Source organism: Meles meles, chromosome 5 (assembly GCF_922984935.1).
Source record: "Meles meles chromosome 5, mMelMel3.1 paternal haplotype, whole genome shotgun sequence".
NCBI lineage: Eukaryota > Metazoa > Chordata > Mammalia > Carnivora > Mustelidae > Meles > Meles meles.
The window spans coordinates 10,594,860-10,617,816 of NC_060070.1; the positions used below are offsets into that span (position 1 = coordinate 10,594,860).

The window sequence follows — 22,957 nt, forward strand, 5'->3', positions numbered from 1 at the left end:
CTGAGATCTCCATCTCATAAACTTGCTAGAGTGATATTCTGTAAAGCCCTCTAACAGAGAATACCCTTGTCCCAGCTCTAATGCCAGGAAATATTCAGTACAGTCATTTCTAACTTAAAACAAAATCATCCTAAAATTCTTACAGATTTCCTGAGCTGAAAGCAGCACTGGCCCACAAAATTACTTCATTTGCTGAAGCAACACTATTCAAAATTAGGGTAAAATGTGTTGCAGGAAGAGCCTGAATGCTGCGCAAAAAGTCTAGTTTATGACCTCCTCACCATTTGCTTTTACCTGGTATCTAACAGTCAAAGGCCATTTAGAAAGAGTTAACTTTCAAAGCCACGGACAAAACCTTATGGGGTTCTGTAGCTGTGATTTTTTGTTCTTTTTTTTTTTTTAAATCTATTCATGGAAGTGAAATTCAAACTAAGAATTAAGGTCAAGATAAAGAGGAGCCTTTGGGAATTGCTCCCACAGCCCTTTACGCTACCAGCTAAGGGGTCCCGGGAGCCCCTTGCCCACGATCGTCATATGGTCACCCACGAAGCTTCCCAAACCCCAGACTGAGACAGACTATGACACAGATCAGGTCCTCTTCACTGCACTTAAGTTGTCCCTGGTGCCGTCAGCCCCAAACACGGCTGAGATGATGCAATTTCGGACAGAGCAGTATGGGGTGCTTCCCACGGTCAGCCTGAACGCTTTGGAGGGTGGCGATGAGGCCGGTGCTGCTCCCTGAGATACACGTGACTTCAACCACCTTGCCTTTTCGTAACTGTGAGAGCTCGCATTGCCTGCACTGGGGTGCTGACTTCCCCTGGGGAGAGATGGACTGGAAAGCCAATTCCAGAGAGGACCACCCCAGCTGGTCTGGTGGGGCTGAGGTCTGTGGGGCAGAGACGCTAGTGGCCACGAGGTCAGACATGCAGACAAATGGCTTAGCCAAGTAAAAAGGGGTACAGTCCACCAGTGTGAGGCTCCCTTGGGTAACGGGAGCCCCAACCCACTGTATGTGTCACCACGGGTCACCTTAGATGCTGAGGACAGCACCCAGGTTTGGACGGGGGCATGGACAGGAGATACTCTGAATGAGGAAGGCAGGTCTAGACACGGTGGGGAGCTTGGAATATTGCAGACTGTGAGGAGGACAACCGTGTCTGAGAGGGCAGAGGGCAGAAAGTCAGAGGATTTGGGGAGACCAACTTGGCCCTGAATCAAGAGGCTGCCAAAGCCCGAGTTAGGGTTTCAGGTTTGCACACCCATTAGTTTCTCCAAATGCTATCCAGTAACCGAGGCTCGGGTCCAGTATTCTCCTCTGATATCTATCAGGGACAACAAAGTGGGCATCTGACTTTCCACTTTCCACTGTGTCCCCGAGTTTCCACTAGTTCTCTTCAGGGAGTGGGAATCCCAAAGGCCAAGCCTTAGACATGTGCTGGCCACCCCAGGGCTCCTTAGGGGGTTACAAAAAATACAGGCTCGTGAGCCTCCCCCTGCCAGTGGCTGGGGTGGGTACCACTCCCGCCAGGCAACACAGTCGCTTGTTTAGGGAACTTCACAGACCCTAATCCATGAAAGGTTTGCTCTACATTTAGGACTTGGATTCCTTGGATCTCATTAAACTGGAAAAAAAATACACACACACACATATAAAATCTTAGTCTTTTAAGAATTGGTGTTTGGGGCACCTGGGTGGCTCAGTTGGTTAAGTGTCTGACTCTTGATTTGGGCTCAGGTCATGATCTCGGAGTCATGGGGTTGAGCCCCCACACCAGGCTCCACGCTTAGAGCAGAATCTCCTTGAGATTTTTTCTCCCTCTCCCTCTGCCCATCTCCCTGCTCACACGTGCATGTGTGCACTCTTGTAAATAAATGAATAAAATTTTAAAAAAATTAGTGTTTCATTTTTTTTTTTAAAGTAGGCTCCAGGCCCAATGTGGGGCTTGAACTCATGACCCTGAGATCGAGTCACACACTCTACTGACTGAGCTAGCCAAGCACCCCTTCTTTTACCACTGTTTGATTTGAAGACTAATAAATATACTCTGTGGTTACCACGATAGTTATGAAACTCTGAAAGATTTGATTGAAGTCATAATCTTAAAATGCAAACAGAATACTCAATTCTAAATTCTGAAGGGAGAAGAGGCTAAAAACTAAGCACAGTATTTAGATGATAATGCAAAGGCTTACATTTAATTGCAGAAATAAAAACTCTACTTAAGCCTCTGAAATCTTTTCTTTGTCCTTCAATAATGTGACTTCTCCAATCACAGCTATTATTTTAAAACCTAACTGTCCAAAATCCAAAGGGCTAAATTCTTTGTTAAGACACATCACTCACAGTCCCTTCAGGACTGTGGACCCCATGGCAACTGGGTCTTGACACATTTAGAAGTTTTTTGCCCCTTCCCTTTGACACTGTAATGCACCATCTCCATTAACGTATTTCCACATCAGTGGCTCCGGCCCACCAGCAGAATTGCGTCATACTGGCTTCAAGGAAAAAAATACAGAAGAAGAGCCTGGCTGGCAAATAGCAACAGGGGAAATGAATTATAAATACACCTCCCTAAAGACAGTTGCTGGAAGACATGTGTGTATGTGGGATGCCCATGAGATACGGACGTAAGCGGCTCTCTACAGCCCAGAGGACAGGCTAACCCACTGCTTGTCCGTGGAGCAGAGGAAGACCACTGATCAAGTTACCTCACGATTAAGATGACTTCATGGGATATAACGAGTGGCAAAGGTTAAAAAATGTTAGAATTCCCAATCTCTTGTTTCACTGAAAACAAAAATAATTTTTTGAAATATTTATTTTAGAGAGAGAGAGTGCTAGAAACAGCTAATGAGAGGGGGAGGCGCAGAAGGAGAGAAACCCAAACAGACTTTGGGCCCCCGAAATAGGGCTCGATCCCCCAACCTTGAGATCACAACCAAGAGTTGGCCACTCAATCGACTATGCCACCCGGGCACCTCCTAAAAACAAAAATATTTTAACAGAACTGATTTTGGTTACCCTAGTTTTTGGTCTGATGTAAGTATTAAAATGTAGGTCTCCAGATTCATGGTTGTGATAGTCGGTATAGAAGTTCCCTTGCAGGCAAGAGTGATACAACTTTCCAAATTGACTCACTTTTGCTCATTTTTTCCCCTTGAAACTAAGAAGCCTGTGAGTCTGGCTCTTTCTGAAGTTCAGCCAGTCCACGGGCGCATCTCTCAGGGACAGCACAGGGAAGACGGACGTGGCTGTGCGAGCGTCAGCGGCTCTGCGCACCTGTGGGTCCCAGCGCCAACTCGGAGCCCTTCCTCCAAGAGCCACGCTCTGGCTGCGACGATGCCGGGTGCTAAAGCCATACTGGAGGGCCGAGACTCAGACCCATCCGTGTGCCCTCGAGCAGTGACTTCACATCACAAGGCATGTGGTTCCAGAAACGACGACATTGCTGTGTGCAGGCGCGGGGAGGTGCCAGGCCCGTGGTTCCCTACAGGGGCACTGCAGGGAGGGCCGGGAACCGAAGCCCGGACCGTAACTCAGAAGCACGATCTCCACCCAGGCTTGGGCTGATGGCTGGTTTCTGGCAGGAGAACTGCCTTTAGGCAAGACGGAGAACTAAAACTTTCTTTTAAAGGGAAAATCGAGAGAGACCGCACTGAGTGAAGGAAGAGCCGTGCACGCAGGACATGGAGCTGGGTTTGCCCACCTGTCTCTGGCTGAAGGGTCCCGAGCAGGTAACTCAGAGAGACTTGTTTCCTCCACCATGGACTCAGGGGACAGAGGCTGGATGACACCTACAATCCCTCTAGCTCTGAAGTTCTACTGTTCTGTCATGGAAACCAAACCCTCTTGGAATGCAGAACGGAACATTATCATCCTTCTTTTCAAAAAATTTTATTTGAGAGAGAGCGCAAGCAGGAGAGGCAGAGGGAGAGAGAGAATTCCAAGCAGACATCCCTGCTGAGCACAGAGCCTGATGTGGGGTTCGACCTCAGGACCCCAAGATCACGACCCAGGCTGAAACCAGGAGTCAGGTGCTCAACCGACTGCGCCCCCCAGGCACCCCTGAAACATTCTCGTTCTGAAGAAAATCATAAGGATCTGTGTCAGAACTCTGACATAAGCCACCTCAAGTCACCGAAGACAAGATTCAAACTGATCCCTGGGGGGCACTGGGGTGGCAGTCTTCAGGGAACCGAAGGACACCCTGGCCTAAAGATGTGTGGCTTGGCAGGCCTTCTGCTGGTTCACCGAAGTCATGCTTCATCCTGGGCTCATGTCCAAGGCAGAAACCTGGGTAACTCCGATCTAGCCAAATCCACAAACTGGCTGTATTTGGCAGGGATGTTAGCTGTTGGATGCTTCCAGGTACCGCCCAGAACGGATGGATGGACGGAGGCAAAACACACTTAGCAGCTGAGGGACATTTTATTTACATGTGCGTGTGGCCTCAGATTCATGGCAACAGTTCTTTCAGGGCAGTGGCCAAAGTCCCTCCTAATCTTCTGGCCAGCTTTGGCTCTCCTCTGCGGACAATGTCTCAACTCCGTTCAACATGGTGCCATAGACAGCCATCAGAACTGCATGGAGGGTGACAGTCACTTGCCGTCCCTGAACTCGGCTTCCCATCAGATCATCTAATGTTTCCGCCTCTCTGTCTCTCAGTACTTCAAAAGAGCACCACCTTAACTAGAAATGCTTTAACTAAACAGAGCAGGGATGCCTGTGTGGCTCAGTCAGTTAAGTATCTGCCTCCAGCTCAGGTCACGATCCTGGGGGTCTTGGGATCGAGCCCCTGAGTTGGGTTCCCTGCTCAGCGGGGAGCCTGCTTCTCCCTCTCCCTCTGTTCCTCCCCCAGCTTGTGCTTGCTCTCTCAAATAAATAAATAAAATCTTAAAAAAAAAACCAAACAAACTAAACACAACAATGCATTTTCTGAGTAAAACGTATATCAGTGTATATGGCGGGGGGAGGGGCATCCTGGACAAAGGCACGGTATAAATTACTGATTCCAAATGATTAGACATTATTACTGAGCTAATCTAGTACTCGAACAGTAAGAGTTACCATATTCTATTGTAAATCCTCTGATAATCAAAACAAGGAATTCCAATATTCAAAAGATAAACAAGGAAAAAAAAAACCAAATCTTCTACACGTTCCTTAACCTACTCAGTGCAGCACGTGGGTTTCACCCTTCTCATGCCAGCCTTGAAAAGGGAATTAGTGAAACGGCTTCCAACCAGTCAGACCTGTGTGCTTTCTGTACCATCTTCTCTGCAAGGAGCTGTGAAAGCCCGAAGCGTAGCTGCCGTAAGCTGGCATGTCTCACGGGCAGCTCTCTGTTCCTGTCTAATTGCACACGTATGCGCGCGCACACACACTCACTACCTTTGTCATTAATATGTCTTTTTCAGGTTCTTTCAGAGGTTCTGGGCCCTGTGGGACTCTGACTCGAGAAAGAAGGCATTTTAACAAACTCTATGAGGATGTTTCAGTAAGGCCACTTCTTCCCCACAGGAGAAACCGACGTTTGGCGAACGGGTTTTTCCAAACTGCCCACCTGCCTTCTGCCCAGCACGGCTACCCACGGGGAAGACGACAAAAACAAAAGCAAAAACACGAGTTTGCTGCAAGGAGATGTGGAAAGCAAAAGCACGTTGAAAACCAAATTTCTCAACCCACAGCACTAAAACATGTACTACACATGTTTTCTCACGCTCAAGCTTCTGCTTTGGGGAAAAAAAAAGGCACAACAGGTTATGTGGATGGCGAAGGGCAAAGGAAGGAAGATTTAAAATAGAAATAAAACTTTCTTTTCTTTCTTTTTTAGAAAGAACGCTGTAGACATAAAAAGGCAAAATTCTGAGCTCACAGGGATGGGGCCGTAAAGACGAGCCTTTGCCAAGTGTCCTTTACAAGATTTACAAAGAAAAACTCCAACATCTTTCTTGTTCTTATTTTTAATTAAGGAGGAGGTGTTGTGTTCTAAGGAAGCTATGCGGATGCTGTTGGCTGAAACGCAGATTAGATCTTCTCGTGCTGGTTAGCCTACATTGATTTTCTGCCCCAGTGGAAGAGATTTTACTCTGATGCATGCCATTTAAATTCATTTTACACAGCTGCTTAATGTGGCTTGGCAAGGCACAGCCAAACTAGCTTTGTGGGACTAAATAGAACTCCAGAGTTGGTGAGGGACAGATCCTATGGATTAGCAGCTGATGATGAATGCCTCCCTCTCCCCACTGTTATTTTCCTACTGACTCATGGACTGACCTTGAAGGTACCACGAGAGAGGAGGAAAAGAGGAAAAGACAAGGTCCCCAAAGAATTATGTTTACCTAATTCTACATTTATTATTTCGCTTTTAGGATTATGTGTACAAAATTCTTTATTTGTTGGCCCACATCTAGGACCATGTTTACAGGATTTAGAACTCCCGCCTGCAAAATTATCATTTGCTCTTGCTGTCTAAATAAATGTATCCCAAATATAAAACTAGTGGAAGGCTGTCTGTGTTACGTATTCACAAGTCGTGAAAGCATAGTTGTATACGTTTAATCTTTAAACAAAGCCAGCGGACTGTTCCCCATTTTATCTTCAGCAAAAATGTGGCGTGTTTCTACTGCAGCTACTGGACAGGATTCAATCTCTGTGGGATAATCTTATTGTTATGATATGGAAAACAATATCAGTAATAATATTTTCACTAAATAAATCGCTCAATAATAATATACTGTAGGAGCATTTACTAACCTAAAAATGGTGACAGCCTGCTCTTATAAAGCTCTGTAGTAAGGAAAGAAGAAAGACACTTTTTGTTGCTGTATGTAATTCCTGTGTTGAAATTGACAATAATATGGCAACACCGTGTTTAGAAAGCAAATTCTGTGTTGGAGGATTTGGTTGCATTTTTCTGGTGACTTCAATATTCTAAAACTCCTTGGGAGAAGGAAGTAACAGAAATCTTTGGCACAGACGTCTGCTTAGTGATGATATAATGAAACCCCTCTTAAGTCCTATTAATAACCTGAGTCATGTCTCCTGCAGTGAGTCTCCTGTCAAATAAGGTCTCTGTGCTCGGAATTCGGGGGTGTGTGTGGAAGCGGGTCACCGTAGTGGCGGGAATGACAGTAACACAGTCGTGATAACAGTGCTGTACAACACAAGTTCCCAGACAACACGAGGACGACAGTGGGGGAAATCACGCCAGGGGAGGTGACTTCGTTACTCTGACGGAGCTCAGAGTGTGCATTTCCCTCTCAGGCACGAAGGAGAAGCAGCCATGCCCAAAGCCATGCACAGACGGGATCTGGGGACGGCATGCAGGGCGCCACCACATTACCACGGAACCGTCCAGAAGAGTGAAAAACAAAACAGAACAAAACGAACAAAAACCCCGAAACAAACGAAAAGAAACAAAAAGACGACCCCCTCTGGGATGGATTTCCTTTCAGGTCTTTTGCTTTCTTGTTTGGGGTGTTCCTTTTGCAGCCGGATGGCACGGTCATTAACAGTTTAAAAAAAAAAATGCCCAGGTCCCGCAGCAAGTCAGGGTATGTGGCTACCTACCCGTACTGGTCAGGCTGGTGCATCATGGGAGCCTGAGAGTTGCCATAGTTGGGGTGCTGGGAAGAAAACATGGGGCGTCCCCCAGCCCCAGACTGGCTGGGATAAGCAGGCGACCTAATGTATGGTGGCCTAAAGCAGAACAGAAGAACAACTTCTTTGGATTTGTTCTGTAGACAAGTCTGAATCCCCCTGCGCTTTCGGTTCTCTCCACGCGTGGGTGTGAGCGCTACAGAGTGTGGCCTCGGCCTCTGTCCCATGCAGCTGCCTGCCAGGGGGACCGGAGATGGTTCCTCGAAAAAAGGGCGGGGAGGAGGGCAGGGCAAAGGAGAGAGATGGGGAAGACTGTCAGAGCTGGTCCCCATGGACACGTCAGCGCACCCCTGACTCTGGACAAGCCAAAATGCAGTCCTCAGAGCGCCCTGAGGGCCGCAGCGGGCGGCCCAGGAAGGCAAGACTCTGGGGTGGCCTCCGCTCCGAGGCAGACGTGACAAGGCAGGGATGTGTTCCTCTGCAGGAATTGGTAGAAAATGCCACATCAGCTGATTCCGGAAGGGAACAGCGCAAGACTTTTACATGGAACAGCTGGTTACGCCCTGTCCCTCTGGTGTCTTCCTCCCAGGCCACCAGCCGCGGCCTCTGGTGCCATCCGGCACTTTCCACCCGAGAGGAGCTGGTGCAACAGTGGACAATTCGGTTCAACCGATCCCAGAACTTCAGCTGGACCAGGTGTTTGTGGACGGGTTTATTAAAACACTCCCTAAGCTTGTGTGGGTTCCGTGTCGTATAGACAGGGATGGGGTTCGGGAGATTTTAAGGAACTGTAATATGGATGAGAGAAAGAGAATGACTGACTTTCATTTTGATTTCTCAAGGGAAATTTATCATTATTTGGAGCAAACGTGAGACTAAAGGGGTCCCTAACATCCCCCAAATAGCAGCTTCAGAGGAAAAGTAACAAAGGGACACATTTAAACACACACACACACACATTTTTCTTCCCTTTGACAAAAATCTGACGTTTCTATCTTTTCTTCTGAAGACACCCTATCTTCACACATAGCTTTCAATGTGCTTTGATTTAAAACATATTTTAACATTTGTTCAGCATAATGTAAAACATACCTATCAATGTTTCTCTTAAAACTATTCACTCTGTCTCATAAATTTTTCATTAAGTATGTTATTTTTATGCAGGTTAAATAACTTCAACAATTTTAAAAATCAAGATTAAAAACAGTAAGTAACTGAAGCTGAAACCTTGCTCTGTCAACTTAAACTTCATGAAATATTATCTTTGCTTTACTGGCCACATTTTGGTTTGGACAGATAGAGAGGTAGGCCTAGAAAAATAAAATCTAACATGAGAGTATGAAATCCATAATCTCACACAGAAACATTTAGACAAACACACACAATACAAATATGTGCATAGACAAAGTTCCTATTTTATAAAGATTGTTATGGTGAGGTTAAAAAAAGAAAGGAAGGTGGTTCTTTTCAGTAGTTTAGATTTTAGAAGCCTACTTTTTCAGCTTTAGACTTTTCCTGCGTAAATCTTGCTCCTCTAACGGGACACCCAGCTAGGCCGCCGCCCTGGGGCGCGGGTTGCGAGGTCTAGTCACAGTCACTCCGAACGAGCCCCCACAGCAGACTCGGCCACCACTCAGGTTCCTCCCTCCATGTCTCACAGATCGTGGTCTGCCACTGACTTCTCTGTACTTTACGGGACAGCGTGTGTGAACACCAAAGGGACGGCCAAGCCGAGCGACACCGCACTCCCCACCCCGGGTGACGCGGGCGTGGGGCCCGCTTGCAGGTGTGCACACAGACCACCTGCCCCGACGGCATACCTGCTCTGGGCCGAGTTTGCAGCGGCCTGCATCACTGCGGCGGCTGCCTCCTGTGCCTTACGGTTCACGGTTGGCATCGGCGGCCCCATTCCTGGCCCTCCCTGCTGAGACATGCCGGGAGAACTGGGGGTCATGCTGCTCATATTTCCAGGAAATGGTCTGTTCTGCATCCCAGCTGATGGCATTCGTCCCAGGGGCATAGCACCACATGGCTGGCTTGGCCCTTGTCCATGCATCTGGTTGTTGGCATTGATGCCCATGCCGGGCCCTGGGCCGCTGTAGCTTGCACTGGGCACCCCGCTATACGTTGGGGGTCTGGAGTAGTTACCTAAACAAAAAGCAAACACAAATTAAAGCCTTTTACTCAGTATCTGGACTGGTGAGAACATTCGCTGGAAATGCTTCTTGTCCAACAATGTGGTCAACACAGAATGGCAGTCATTATCCTTATTAACCCTTCCCCTGTTGGCACGGATGAGGCTGGCTGTGTCAACACGTGCTCGCTCGGCCCATTCCAAAGGCAAAGAGCCACACAGGACTGCTGCGAGATGGAGGGCTAATCGTTCAGACCATCCAGAAACAGGCAGGGGCTGCTGGTGAGTGAGTGTTGCCTCAGTCCACCCAACGCTTACATGCTTACCTTTAAAGTAAAGTCATGATTTCAACCCTAGTCCTTGGGAACACACCACTGAGACTGCGTGACTACGTCACCACTGTGCTCGACAGTCCTGATCCGGGGCTCTCAGAAAGACGACACATGAGACAAAATGCACGTGTGGTCAAAATTATCCTCCAATTATCCCACAAGAGGGGCGCCTGGGTGGCTCAGTGGGTTAAAGCCTCTGCCTTCAGCTCAGGTCATAATCTCAGGGTCCTGGGATCGAGCCGCATCGGGCTCTCTGCTCAGCAGGGGGCCTGCTTCCCCTGTCCATCCCGCCTGCCTCTGCCTACTTGTGATCTCTGTCAAATAAACAAATAAAATCATAAAAAAAAAAAAAAACAAAAAACCCCACAAGGGATGTCGTGTGGGGGCTCAACAGCAGTCCGGCCAAACAATCCGCTTTTCTCTGGTGCTGGGAGCACGTCTGGTTTCTGTGTTTGTTTTTTTCCCTGAGCACCAGATGAAGCAGCTAGTTTGTGCTTGGTGCCTGTCTTATGAAATACGGTTTCAAGCACTACCTGGACGTGGGCGCAGTGAAATGGGGACACCACGGGGAGCAGGCAGAGCCTGAGGAGGAAGTGAGGGACCACGAGTGCACCTCCAGCCACCGTTCACAGTGGGGGACACACTGAGGAGAAGGGCGGCTTTAAGGGTCCCAACTATTTCAGTAATTCTGTCTTCTCTCTCCTTCCACACCTTTTATTTTGACTGAGTGTACATAGATTAAATTCAAATAAATTAAAGGCATATGTAACGTCATTCCAGTAATAATAATAATTGAAGATAGTAACTGCCGAACCACATCACGTATGACACATGGGGCTAAATGCTTTGCTTCGATGATTACATTCATTTCTCCAATAACCACATGAAATACATGTAAATGACAACGATTCCATCTAGAAATGGAGAAAATCAACAGCTAGTAGGTTAGGAGTCAAGCTCAAGTAAAAGGATTCTGGGACCCATGTAATTAACCAATAAAACATGCTGCCTTCCCACAAATGATTATTGAAATAAAATGAATGTAAAAAGCATTTGTAGAATACAGATCAGTGTTTCTCAATCAATTCTTACTTTCTGGAAGAATCTCCTTGTCAAAATAACCTAACTGTTCTAGGGCATATAAAGTAAATACAATGCAATTCCTAAACTCGGTGTGTGTGTGTAGTAGCAAGGATAAGACAAGAAAGTGTATAAAAGCAAAAAAGAAAAAGTGCAGGAGTAAGTGTGCTTGGGGAGGGAGCAGGGATCAGCGCAGTAGGGGAGTTCGGGGAAGGTTTCTTTGCTGGGCTGCAACCTCAGGAGCCTGTGGGTGGGCAGGCCCTGGGACCCGGGGGAGCTGGTGCCGAGTGAAGGCTCCACACAGACTGTCTCCAAGATCTTAACTTGTTCTCCTCTTGTTCTTGGTTTCATTCTCTTCTCCATAAAGCAAAGATAATTCCCTCTACTACTGTCTACTTGAGTTCTTGCTAGGGTTAAAGGACATTATGTATGGGAAGTACTGCAAACAAGCACGTGAAAACAGGAGAGCAGGTATCTGGGCGGCGAGTCGGGGAGAGGAGAGGACAGTACACGTTACAGCCAGCCAGACAGCAGAGAAACTCAGGTCACTGATGAGCTCTGTGCGGCTGTGTGCCGGGCACCCCAGGGTCAGAGGGCACGTTCAGTCGGGCCTTATGTTCCAGGCCTCCAACTGTAGGATTTATCCCGAAGATAAAGAAGAGTATCTCCAGGTTTTCCAGCAGAAATTGGATTTGATGAGTAACAATAACAAAAGCAAACATTTAATATTTACTGTGTGCTAAGCTCAATTCCAAATTCTGTGTGAACTCATTTAATCCTCGTATCAAGCCTAAGAGGCCTCTGTTATTACAATCCTAATTCTGGAGATGAGAGACCTGAGGCACAGGATTTTTAGGAGCCCGTCTCAAGGTCATGGGCCTACTAAGCAGAGAAGGCACAGTTCGCAGGCAGGTGATCTGTGTGTGCGGTTCAGAGTCCGAGCACATGACACTACCGGGTGGCCTCTCAAACGCTTAAGGAAAAACTATACTTATGTGAGACATCATCGCAACCATAAAACAAGGTTTTCTTAATCCACACGTGTGAAACTGCATCACCTATAAACCTACAAGAGATCTGCGGCCTTTTCAATAGGGCCTGGGTGCATCACGTGAGCTTTCTTGTTGGGTGTCCGTGGAGCGTGTTATTTATTGCAGATGGTGGGAAGGTCACCATTCACAGGGACCATGGTCTGACACGCTTACTGTAAAGGTCTGGATGGTACATACTTTAGCTATATGGGCCAGATGGTCTCAACTAAACTGTCACTATGGCCCTGACGGGGCCAGAGGTGCTCCATACACAAATGAGAGTGCTGTGTCCCAATAAAACTTTATTTACAAACACAGGTGGTGGGCCAACGTTGGTCATAATCTGCTGGTCCCTGCTACAGACCAATCTCAGAACGAACCAATATAATATTGTGCTCCGCCAGCACAGAAGGGGACTTGTTACAACCAGCACTTCTTCAACCCTGAATGTCCTCTGGAAGGCGAAGGAAAGCCTAAAGAGGAGTGACAACAGAGTGATGCCCCGGCAGTTCCAGGAACTGGAAATGGGAGGAAAACAGAAGAGACTAGAAGGAACAGGAGAGGTGTGAACAGGTACGACTCAGGTCCTCGTGAGTCAGTCTTTAACGGCCAGCTCCTTGAATTTACACTGCCTTTTCCTAAGCAAATACTCTGCCTTTGCGGAAATAATCGAACGGACACTGTTTCCACGTAAAACGTAAAACATTCACTGTTGATCAATTTCAAAGTTCTTTATAAAAAGTTCTTCAGTTGTTTTGGAATCTCCCACCCCACAGGACCACACATAAGGTCCCCGTCTGTCTTCCTGTCACACCATTGTGGTGGAAAGGGCACCTTATGCTTCCCCGGCTTGTGAGGGACACGGCGCGGCGGGCAGGCTGCTGGTCTGCCTCTTCCCACGCCTTCTTGGAGCACAGTCCTCCGAAGCCTTCTCTGTGGGCAGAGTTAAGACTTCTCCTCTCCATCCTCGCTGACCTCACACGCCCTCGCTTCCAGACAGTCTGATAGCATCAGGGAACACAGTGCCCTTTTTTGGCTCTTGCTTTTATTAAAAATAAATAAACTCATTCACAGTTCGAATGCAAATGAAATTAATTCACATATTCGTTTGATTACTAGCTCCCGCCCTCACCCAGCACTTGGTAAGTGACTCATTTGGTAAGAAACCGGATTCAGTGAAAACATATGTACCCTTCGCTTTCGAAGGAAATGAAATAACACTTGAATCTTGTTTTAGAAAACAAGCGTTTGGACATGGTTATGGCAGACGGGGCCCACAATGCAGTTTTGTTAGAGAAGAAAGTTCCTGATTTTGTTGAATTCTGCTTACGGCTGGAACAGAGAAACCCTGTCAGCCCGGGCTCTTGCACTTTGGGTGTAACTGGCAGTCAGGGGCTGTACTTTAAGGAACACAAAGGAAAGAAATGACTGAGATGTTCAGTTACCCTGGACCCTACTTCTTCCTTCTCATTCATGGTGCGTGCTAAGAGGAAGGGCTGCGTTTCAAGGGCTTTGCTCCATTCCGCAGCTGGTCTGCGGGCAGCAGGTGGGCGGGGTCCGTGCGAGCCCACCACCCCCCGTGCAAACTCACACCCGCAAGCAAATACTTGTGCTTAGAAAGGCCCGTGGAGTGCTGCGCTCCCAATCTTATTTTCCTCAGTCAGTTGGGTTGATTCCATGAATTGGCACTCAAAAGCACACGTCAAGGGAATCCGTTCTAATTACAGAGGCCTCTGTTTGGGAGAAGAAATACAAAGTCCCCTTTTCTTCTCCTTGAAACGCTAAAGACTTTCCTCATTAAACTCACATGCCTGGATAAAAATGCTTTCTAAAGGCTTTAAATGGCTTAAGAGGCAGCAATGGACGAAGTGCAGGCTCTAGAATTTGGGTCTGAATAGCGGCATGACCTTGGATAAGTTACTTAACCTGTCTGACCATCGGTTTTGCCATCTGTAAAAGTAAGCACGATCATGGGGACCTGGTGCCGAGGGGCTAGCAGAGTGCAGAGCACAGAGGCCCCACATACAGAGAGTGGCCACCATCATCATCAACGATCACAATACTGTCAACATCGTGGATAACGGATGATCTTTCCCCGTAATCTTTTTTAAAAATGTGTGGAAGGAGTGAAAAGTGATTAATGCCCCCCTTTGCCTTCTCGGTAACATATCTTTCTCTCCGAAATAAACAAAAACCAAACATGAAAGCCAAGCAAAATATGAGAGGAGAAGCCAGGAATGAGAAGTGCAATCTTATTTCCATGTTTCTCTAATAGATTAGTAATTTGTTGGCACCAGCGCCGACAGAAAACAGATGGATCCAGCGTTAAGCACAATGGAGGCAGCAGATGCCGGGCCAGCCCACCTCAGCTGGACGGCTCTTGCAGCCAAGTCCGAGAGCCCACAGTTTTCAAGTGGGTTCATCTTGGCACACCAGTTTCGGGAAATCGGTCACCAGATAAATTCAGATTTCAGCCCAGCAGGAGGTGTAGTCAAGCACGAGCTGGAGTGGGACTCTGTTCGAGTCACATTATTATTTTAGCAGGATCACAAAAAATTCTGTACCTGACTCTGGAATATTTAATTTGTAAGTTACAGTCTATACGCCAAGCCTCCCGCCTGTATTGAACTATTAAGTGTTTCCACTCACATAAGAAGTTTTGCTTCTCAGTGTCATTATTTGACAATCACTGGAGAATCACTTCTACACACAAGGCTCCATATCGTTCCCCCCATGCTGTGGAGGGTAAAACGGTGCCCAAATCACAGACTAGACACTTTACCAGGAGCAGGAAAAAATAAAACGGACTAATTAGCTATGTATTATGATAAATGTATCTGTGGATTCGGGCTAAAAAGGCACTGATCTTGTCGTTTAGTTAATAATGTTCGCCACTTCTTATAGCTGTCTGCTCCATCACATGATTTTAGGTCAAGTTTATAGAGATAGAATTTACATACGTAACAATCCTATAGGTTCTATAACCACCGGAACATGGGGTATTTCTACCATTTTCTACCATTTCTACCAAATTGCCTGTTTGTGGTCAGTCTCATGGCCACCCGTGGGAACCACTGATCTGATTTCTCTTCCTATATCTTTGCCTTCTCCCAGGACCGTCACATACAATCATGCAGCATGCAGTCTTTCGTGTCTGCGGCCTTCCCTTAGCGTCACGCTTTTGAAATCCACATTACTGCACACGTCAGCGGCTTCTTCCCTTCGGTTGCTGAGTAGCTTTCAATTCTGTGGACATTTGAGTTGGTCCCCGTTTTTGGCAATTATGAGCAAAGCTGCTATCATTTGCACACAGGTCTTTCATAGACATAGGTTTCATTTCTCTTGGCAGGACCCGAGGAATGAGAGTGCCAGGTTGTAGGGTAAGTGTTGTTTGACTTTATAAGAAAATCTACCAAAAAATGTATGAGTTAAAAAAAAAAAAGTATGAGTTCTAACTGCTCTACATCCTTGATACTGCTCAATTAAAAAAAAAAAAAAGAGCCATTCCAGTAGGTGTGGAGTGGTATCACTGTGACTTTAATTTTCATTTCCCCAATAAAGAATGAGCATTTTCACATGTTTATTTGCTGGTTACCATATTTCAGTAAGATCCTTTCTGTGTTAAAAAAAAAAAAAAAAGTTGTATTTCAAAAACCTTCTTCTAATTCCAGCTTTCTACACAGGCTGATAATACAATATCGCTCTTTTAGATACTACTTTGGAGGTAAAATGATCCAGTAGATACGAAGACCATAAATGCAGGTTCAAAATGAAAGATGACTTACCTTCAGTCGCATTAAATCCTGCTGTTGGTGGGAATGGAGAGAATTTGTTTTTGGAATTGGTATTTATGGTACCACACCTTCCCTAGATCAACATGCATTTTAAGAAGTCTTCACAGTGTAAGAGAAATAGCCATGTTGCCCAAAGCTTGGAATAGAGGGGGAAAGGCCATACTGCCTTACAGTATGGCTTCAGCGGCTCACTTCTGGTAGCTCTTGCCCTATGTTACATAAACAAACCCCTTTAAAAATTTAATTACACGATAATGCAAGCTCAGTGCAGAGAATATAGATGCACAGAAAGAAATAGACAAAAATGATCCTTCGTTTCACCTCCCAAAGATAAATCTTAAGCATTGAGTCATCGACCCCAACCCTGTGAAGCATCAAGGTAGGGTTGAAGAGGCACCAGCGTGTCTGGAACTCTCCATCTTCCTCTCTTTCAGAAAGAGCTCTGAAGGGAGGGCCTCTTCCATGCTCGCCGTGTGCTAACGGCTAGGGATTCAGCAGCAAATGAAAGTGAAGAGCTGCTATTCTGGTGGCATGAGACAGGCAAAGAAGTCAAGTCTGGACCAAGCCATGTGGTGCCAGTAAGTGCCCTCAAGAAACACAAAGGTAGATTTATACAGAGTAGCGAGGGGAGGTGTCCCACCAAGGTGACCGAGGACAGTCGCCCCAGGGAAGGGAGCTGTGTGTGTGTTTGCGGCCTCTCAGGAAGAAGTGCATCTTCAGAGAAACAACTGTCACAGAGCCCGACATCATACAGGCCCAGGGGACGTATGGGCACCGTCAGATGCCAGCCAGCATCCGACTCCAGGGCGGGGAGTGTGGAAGAGAGCACAGGCCCTCAGGGAGCAGGGGTATAACTGTCTGCTATGTGTGACCTTCAGAAAGCCACTTGTCACTCCCAAGTTCAGTTTCCTCATCTGTAAAAAGGGCATAATATAAGATTATCTGTCTCGTGTTGCTGTGGGGGAAAAAAATAGTAACTGCAACTATTGTTGGGCCCTGACAGTCAATAAATAGCACCTTTCAAGGAACAGAGAAACTGTTCTAGGATCAGTGACTTTTTATCAGTGAAATGATCTTTCCCTATATTGCACATATGTCGCATTTTACTTTCATCACGCACAAAATTCAAATTTATTTCTCAGACTGAGTAGAAGCACTAACATTAAAAAATGTAAAAACGTATTATCTCAAGTCAATAGCAAAATTTAGTCTAAAACAGTAAAATCTCTATGGTAAGAAACAAAAGCATCTCAGAGTCACCATGGTCACGCGCTGCTGGAGCTCCTGTCCTCCCTGGGCTCCAGAGTGGCCAAGCTCTGGGCCCGCCGGCGTGGGGACAGCGCCTCCTGGAGGGAGAGCTCTGACCTGCTTCCCCGGAGGGCTGAGGGACCCTCACCCTTTTGTGGCTTGCCATTCAGTAAGGCCATTTCTTTTCAAACATTTGAAAAAATGGCCAAGCTATGAGCCCTAGCAAAAGGCACCTTGCTGAGATGTCAAGCAAAGCTGAATGTCCACATCCTGTATTCCTATAGTCTGTCCAGTTTGTCGTGACCAAGACCTTCCGTGGAGGAACAGCCCACGGGATGACGATGTGCTTCTTCAGTGAGGGGAGTGAACGGAGGCGGCACCCTTGAGCGCTGCTGGTTTGAATTAGCAAGGGAAAGAGTTTTACACTGGTCAAAATGAAAGCTGCTTTCTGGTGTTTTTTCTTCCTTTTTAAAATTTTAAGTTGATTTGTGGTTTAAATTTTCTTCACTCCTTTCTAAATCCCTGGGTTTTGATAAAATTGTGATGGTTATTGGTCTGTTAAGAAAAATTCATGCTTAAATCTTACAACGTGGAAACTAAATTTGAGCATAAAAAGAAGACTGCATTAACAATCTTTTGCTGTAAAATGACCTACTTCAATTTCTGTCTTTTCCCCAGTATTAGTGAGACAGAGATTTGGAATATTTCCTTAACAACAAAACAATACAGAATATGAAACTGACACCTGCCTAGTACTGCTGACTTAACCATAAAATAAGGCCACAGTAATACAGTAATAGAAGCTGTAAATTTGCCACGTGTATCACACTCGGTTTCAAGGGGAAATAAAATGAGTTAACTGAACAGGGAGTGAGCTGCCCAGAAAGCGGCCTTTGGAAAGTCAAAGAACAGGATGTGGTCAGTCTGCAGCACTGGCCAGGGAAACACGGATCCACGGGCAGACACACCTCCCCTCCGTCGAAGAGAGGCTGAATTTAGCTTAATTCGATAAGACTGAGATTCGGGACTTGTAATAGTAGAGACTGAAATTCTGGGTCACGGTGACACCAAGGATGTCATGGGCCCATAAGGTACCCTCAAGTGACTAGGGGGCTGCCAATGAGTGACATTTATGTGTTGCTCCTCTTCAATTGAAACAGTTGTAACACTGTCTGATTCACTATTTCAGAACTGCACATTTCAACTAGATATGATCTGGAGTTTTCCTCTTCAGTTGAAACAGTTGTAACATTGTCTGATTCACTATTTCAGAACTGCACATTTCAACTAGATATGATCTGGAGTTTTCCCGAAGGCACTGAGAAACACATTTTAGTGAAGGGAGAAGGAATATTTTTAGAAAACAAACAAATAAACAAAAAACCTTTAAGCTCTGGTAAAAACACCTTTTATCAAGTAACTTAAAAATAAGTCTCAGGGTGCCTGCATGGCTCAGTTGATTAAGTGTCCAACTCTTGGTCTTGGCTCAGGTCATGATCCCAGGGTCCTGGGATTGAGCCCTTGGTGGGCTCTGCACTCAGTGGTGCACCTGCTAGAGATTCTTTCCCGTTCCCTCTGCCACTCCCCCTGCTTCCATATGCATGCGTGGGTACATGCACGCTCTTTCTCTAAAATAAATAATTAACTCTTAAAAAACAAAAGAAATAAAAGTCTCTTCAGACTCACCTACTTAAAAGTTCCCTGCTTCCTAAGACACACACTATAGAAACTAAGGCATAAACCCAGCACTGCATCAGTATACAACCTGTGTAGCTGTACGTGGCAGCCCCGACACTCTTGTGCAAGTGAGTGAGAACTGAGGGGACTCGAAGCTCAGAATTATTTATTGCCCAAGGTAATATTGCTTATTTATAGCAAAATTAAGGCTAGATGCCCATTTTCTGCAATTCGTGACAAATATACAAAAAATATTTGTCATCATTTTGAGAGACACTGTTCTAGAGAACACAATACAAGGTGGTCTTTGTTCTTAAGAAATATGAAGGCTGGGGTACCTGGGTGGCTCAGTGGGTTGGGTCTCTGCCTTCAGCTCAGGTCAGGGTCTCAGGGTCCTGGGGATGAGCCCCCTGGTGGGCTCTCTGCTCAGCGGGGAGCCTGCTTCCCCCCTCTCTTCCTGCCTGCCTGTCTACTTTTGATCTCTGTGTGTCAAATAGATAAATAAAATCTTTAAAAAAAAAAGAAAGAAATATAAAGGCTATAAAGGTGAAATTTGTTTCAGCTCTTTCCCCCAAATTCATTAATAATTAACATGTCAATTATATAACTCCTTTCTATTTATTAAAGCAAGTCTCAGTCACCCTACTTGCAAACCCTTTATAGGGATAGTTACTATATGTATTTGCTTGAAGGTAGAAAAGTACCATTTCATAAAATATACTGCAATTAAACATTTTCACACATTTAGATTGGATTCATTCCACTTGCATATTTAATAATTCAGAATTTACAGTATTAATATACATTTCTAAAAATTTCCTTAACTTCATAGAAACTTTTTTCTTCATCTCTAGTACCTCTGATGTATTTCTAACCTGTACTCCCAAAATGTTCCTTGTTCCTCAAAGGCAAGTAGTTTATCTTGTGTCTCCCCAGTGGCTCACTGAATGAATGAACCGGCCAGGAGGGGTTATGTTGGAAGCATGGGACTATGTGAGCGGTCTCCGAGGTCTCCTTTGGTTTGAACCCTGGCTCTCACACTTACTAGCTGTGGGACTGTGGGTCAATTACTTAACCTGCTCACCTGCTCATTTGCAATATGGGGATAATGTCACAGCTTCCCATTAATTAAGAAAATGGGCAAGTCAGTCTGAATTTGAATGTGGCATGACCACTGCGTGTCCTGGTGAAGCTGTTTGCCTACTGTATGCTTCAGTTTCTTCATCCGCCAGGTGCCACAGTAACAGTACTTATCACAGAGCCTGTCATGGGCATTAAATGAGTTAGTCAGTGGAAAACGCTCCAGGGGTGCCTGGGTGGCTCAGTCAGTTGAGCGTCTGACTCTTGATTTCAGCTCAGGTCATGATCTTGGGGCTGAGAGGTCCAGCCCCATGTTGGGCTTCGTGTTCAGGGTAGTCGGCTGGGGATTCTCCCTCTGCTCCTCCCCTGCTTCTCTCAAATAAGTAAATAAATAAAATCTACAACAAAACAAAACGAAACGCCTCAAAGAGGACCCAGGACACAGTAATAAATGTTGGCTATTATTACTAAAAACAATTTTGGAGAAGCCATTCCTGACAGTAAAAAGGTTGAAAAAAAGATTGTAAGATATCTTCCTCTGAGACCTCTTAAAAACAAAATGAACCCAGAAGAAAGTCATCTAGCTCAGTACAGAAATGGACGGTGGGACTAATGGGCTCTGTGGGTCACACACAAGTGACTCTTTTCAGAGACCTTAACACATGTAACACAAAACTGTAAGCTGAATGTTTTACTACTAATTTGAGTAGTTAATTAAGAGGAGGAAGAAAAAAATACTTAATTTGTGTCATGTTTAAAAGGATCAACAAAGAGAAATGCAAAAGTAAGGCCATTTGTGGAACTGAACAGTATGTTACAAGCATTCGTTTCCTGTGATTTAGTGTTTGCTGGAGGGGAAGACAAGGAGGATAGGCGAACAACTCTGAGTTGAGCACAGAGTACCAGGACGCCGATTTTAAGCACACAGTGCTGGAAGCCTGTCAAGGACCCCAGGAGGACTCCCACATCGCAGTGGCTGTGAGCGAGAGGTCACTGGGGGGAAGAAGAGACGGCAGATAGGACAGAAATGCAGGCACTCAAGTTCTCCAAGTGAAAAAGTATTGAGTATGCAAATTATCCTTACTCTAAATGGTTTTGAATATCAACCTAAACTCAGTGTTTCTGCCTTAAAAGAAATCCCTTCTTGACTATACGACCAAAATGTTACGAGTGGATCCAGCCGGTTGCGTTGATATAAAAGGCTGCGGAGTTGGGAGCAAGAGTTAGACTTCAGAACATCTGAACTGGAAGCAAATTCCAAAGTAACATGATCGAATTTTCTCATTTTCTAGAGGAGAAGTAATTCCCAAAGAGTAAGTACTTTTCCAAGGACATATAGCAGTTTGGATGAGAACCCTCACAGGTTCAGTGCTCTTAAATTATGAATCCTAACGTTCAATTATTCCAGAAAACTGAGGGTTTTATTTGGAGAAGAAATCCATTCTATAGAAATGGCCTTTCCTGCTATTAACTCCGAGAGCGTAAGCGCTTTCTTAACTGTTCACAAAAGACTCATCAGATAGTCAAGGTTCTATCTTCCCTTATTCTGAGAACAGCAGAGGATGAGGTTGCGAGAGTGAATTATTTAAGAGAAGACAGACCAATTTTGAAGATTACACAAAGCCCTTGTGAGTTTTCGCGGTTAAGTCCCAGACCTTTAGCCACTCCCAATTCTGAGAACAACAGGCTCTGACCTTGTCTCCAGTTACATTCTGAGCTCAAGCCCCCATTTTCTGTGTATATCACAACGTACAAACTGCTTTTCTAACTTTCGCTAAAGTTTTCTCCTTTTCACGAGGGTCAAAGGAACCCAGTTTTGAAGACACCCCTGCCGGATGGGTCCCGTGGGCAGAGATGTGGTCTTACACCTGAGTGCCTCACTGACCTGCCTCAGCACAGGGACAAACGTCTCCATGTCACAGCCTCCAGGGGCTGCCAGGGAACAGGCAGACTGCTACTGTCAGGTGGGACCTGAATTCCTACGGTTTCCTGAAATCGGTATCACGGGAAGCCACTGATGACAAGGTGGAAAGGGAATCAAGCAAAACACAAAGTTTACCTCTACTCCACATATGGACAAAGCGGGGAAAGGGCCAAGCACTAAGTCTTGTTTTGGGGGTTCTAACAGAGTTGTTCCTAACAGGAAGAGTTGGGATGTAAGATAATGAAGCAACTCGAGGCAAGGAAACTGTGTGATGTGGGAACATGGAAGGTGCTGGAGATCTTTCAGAAACAAATCTTTAAGAACACAGATACATCGATCACTCCGTTTTCAAACCGTGAAGTACTATAAATAGAAAAGCTTTCCTGAGGAACATCGGGTGAGAAGCCAAGAAGGCGGCAAGGCCTTCTCAGAGGAGCATCTCACCTTGTGCGGCGCTGTGGCTGGAGACATCCCTGTGGCTAGAGACACTCGACGGACCCTGACATTCGAGACCCTCGAGAGAGCTCAGTGGCTCGCCACACACACACACACACACACACACACACACACACACACACGTACGTCTTCAAAAGAGAAGAAGGCTGTATTTAACAGGAGGAGACCTGACTTGGCTGTCGGTTTACTACAATTTCCTAGTGGGCATTCATCATCTTCACTTGGAATATTCCTGATATTTTTGAGGAAACTCTGGGAATCGTGCCAGATTATCTCATGCTCTCTAAATTATCCATTAATGTCTAATTTAAATAAACAAAACATAAAGAAGGTGCGAAATTCAAATGCCTTACTGCCAAAAGTGTCTTAGAAAAAAAAAGTATCAGGTTAAAACCTTGATAAGAGGAGCCTGCACGTACATGACAAAACATACATCAACTTCCAGGAAGGCGGAACGTAAACAGTGCATTTTGGGAATGGTTCCATTATTTTTCGACTCTGCCTTAGCTTCCTTTTTTTTTCATTATCTTAAAGATTTTATTTTTAAGTCATCTCTACACCCAACCTGGGGCTCGAACTCACAGCCCCAAGGTCA

At 45.7% G+C, this 22,957-nt stretch overlaps 1 protein-coding gene across 10 annotated transcripts in view; it reads right to left on the reverse strand.

Moving 5' to 3' along the window:
- Window positions 1-22,957, reverse strand: part of ARID1B (AT-rich interaction domain 1B) — a 440,857-nt gene that overhangs the window by 50,420 nt on the left and 367,480 nt on the right. For 7 of the 10 annotated variants that reach the window (XM_046004238.1, XM_046004234.1, XM_046004235.1 and 4 more), the window contains 2 exons: window positions 9,427-9,754; window positions 7,577-7,705 (listed from right to left, as the gene is read on the reverse strand). In XM_046004238.1, the coding sequence (XP_045860194.1) occupies window positions 7,577-7,705; window positions 9,427-9,754 (457 nt within the window). The remainder of the gene's footprint in view (window positions 1-7,576; window positions 7,706-9,426; window positions 9,755-22,957) is intronic. The other 3 variants (XM_046004242.1, XM_046004240.1, XM_046004237.1) reach the window with 1 other exon arrangement.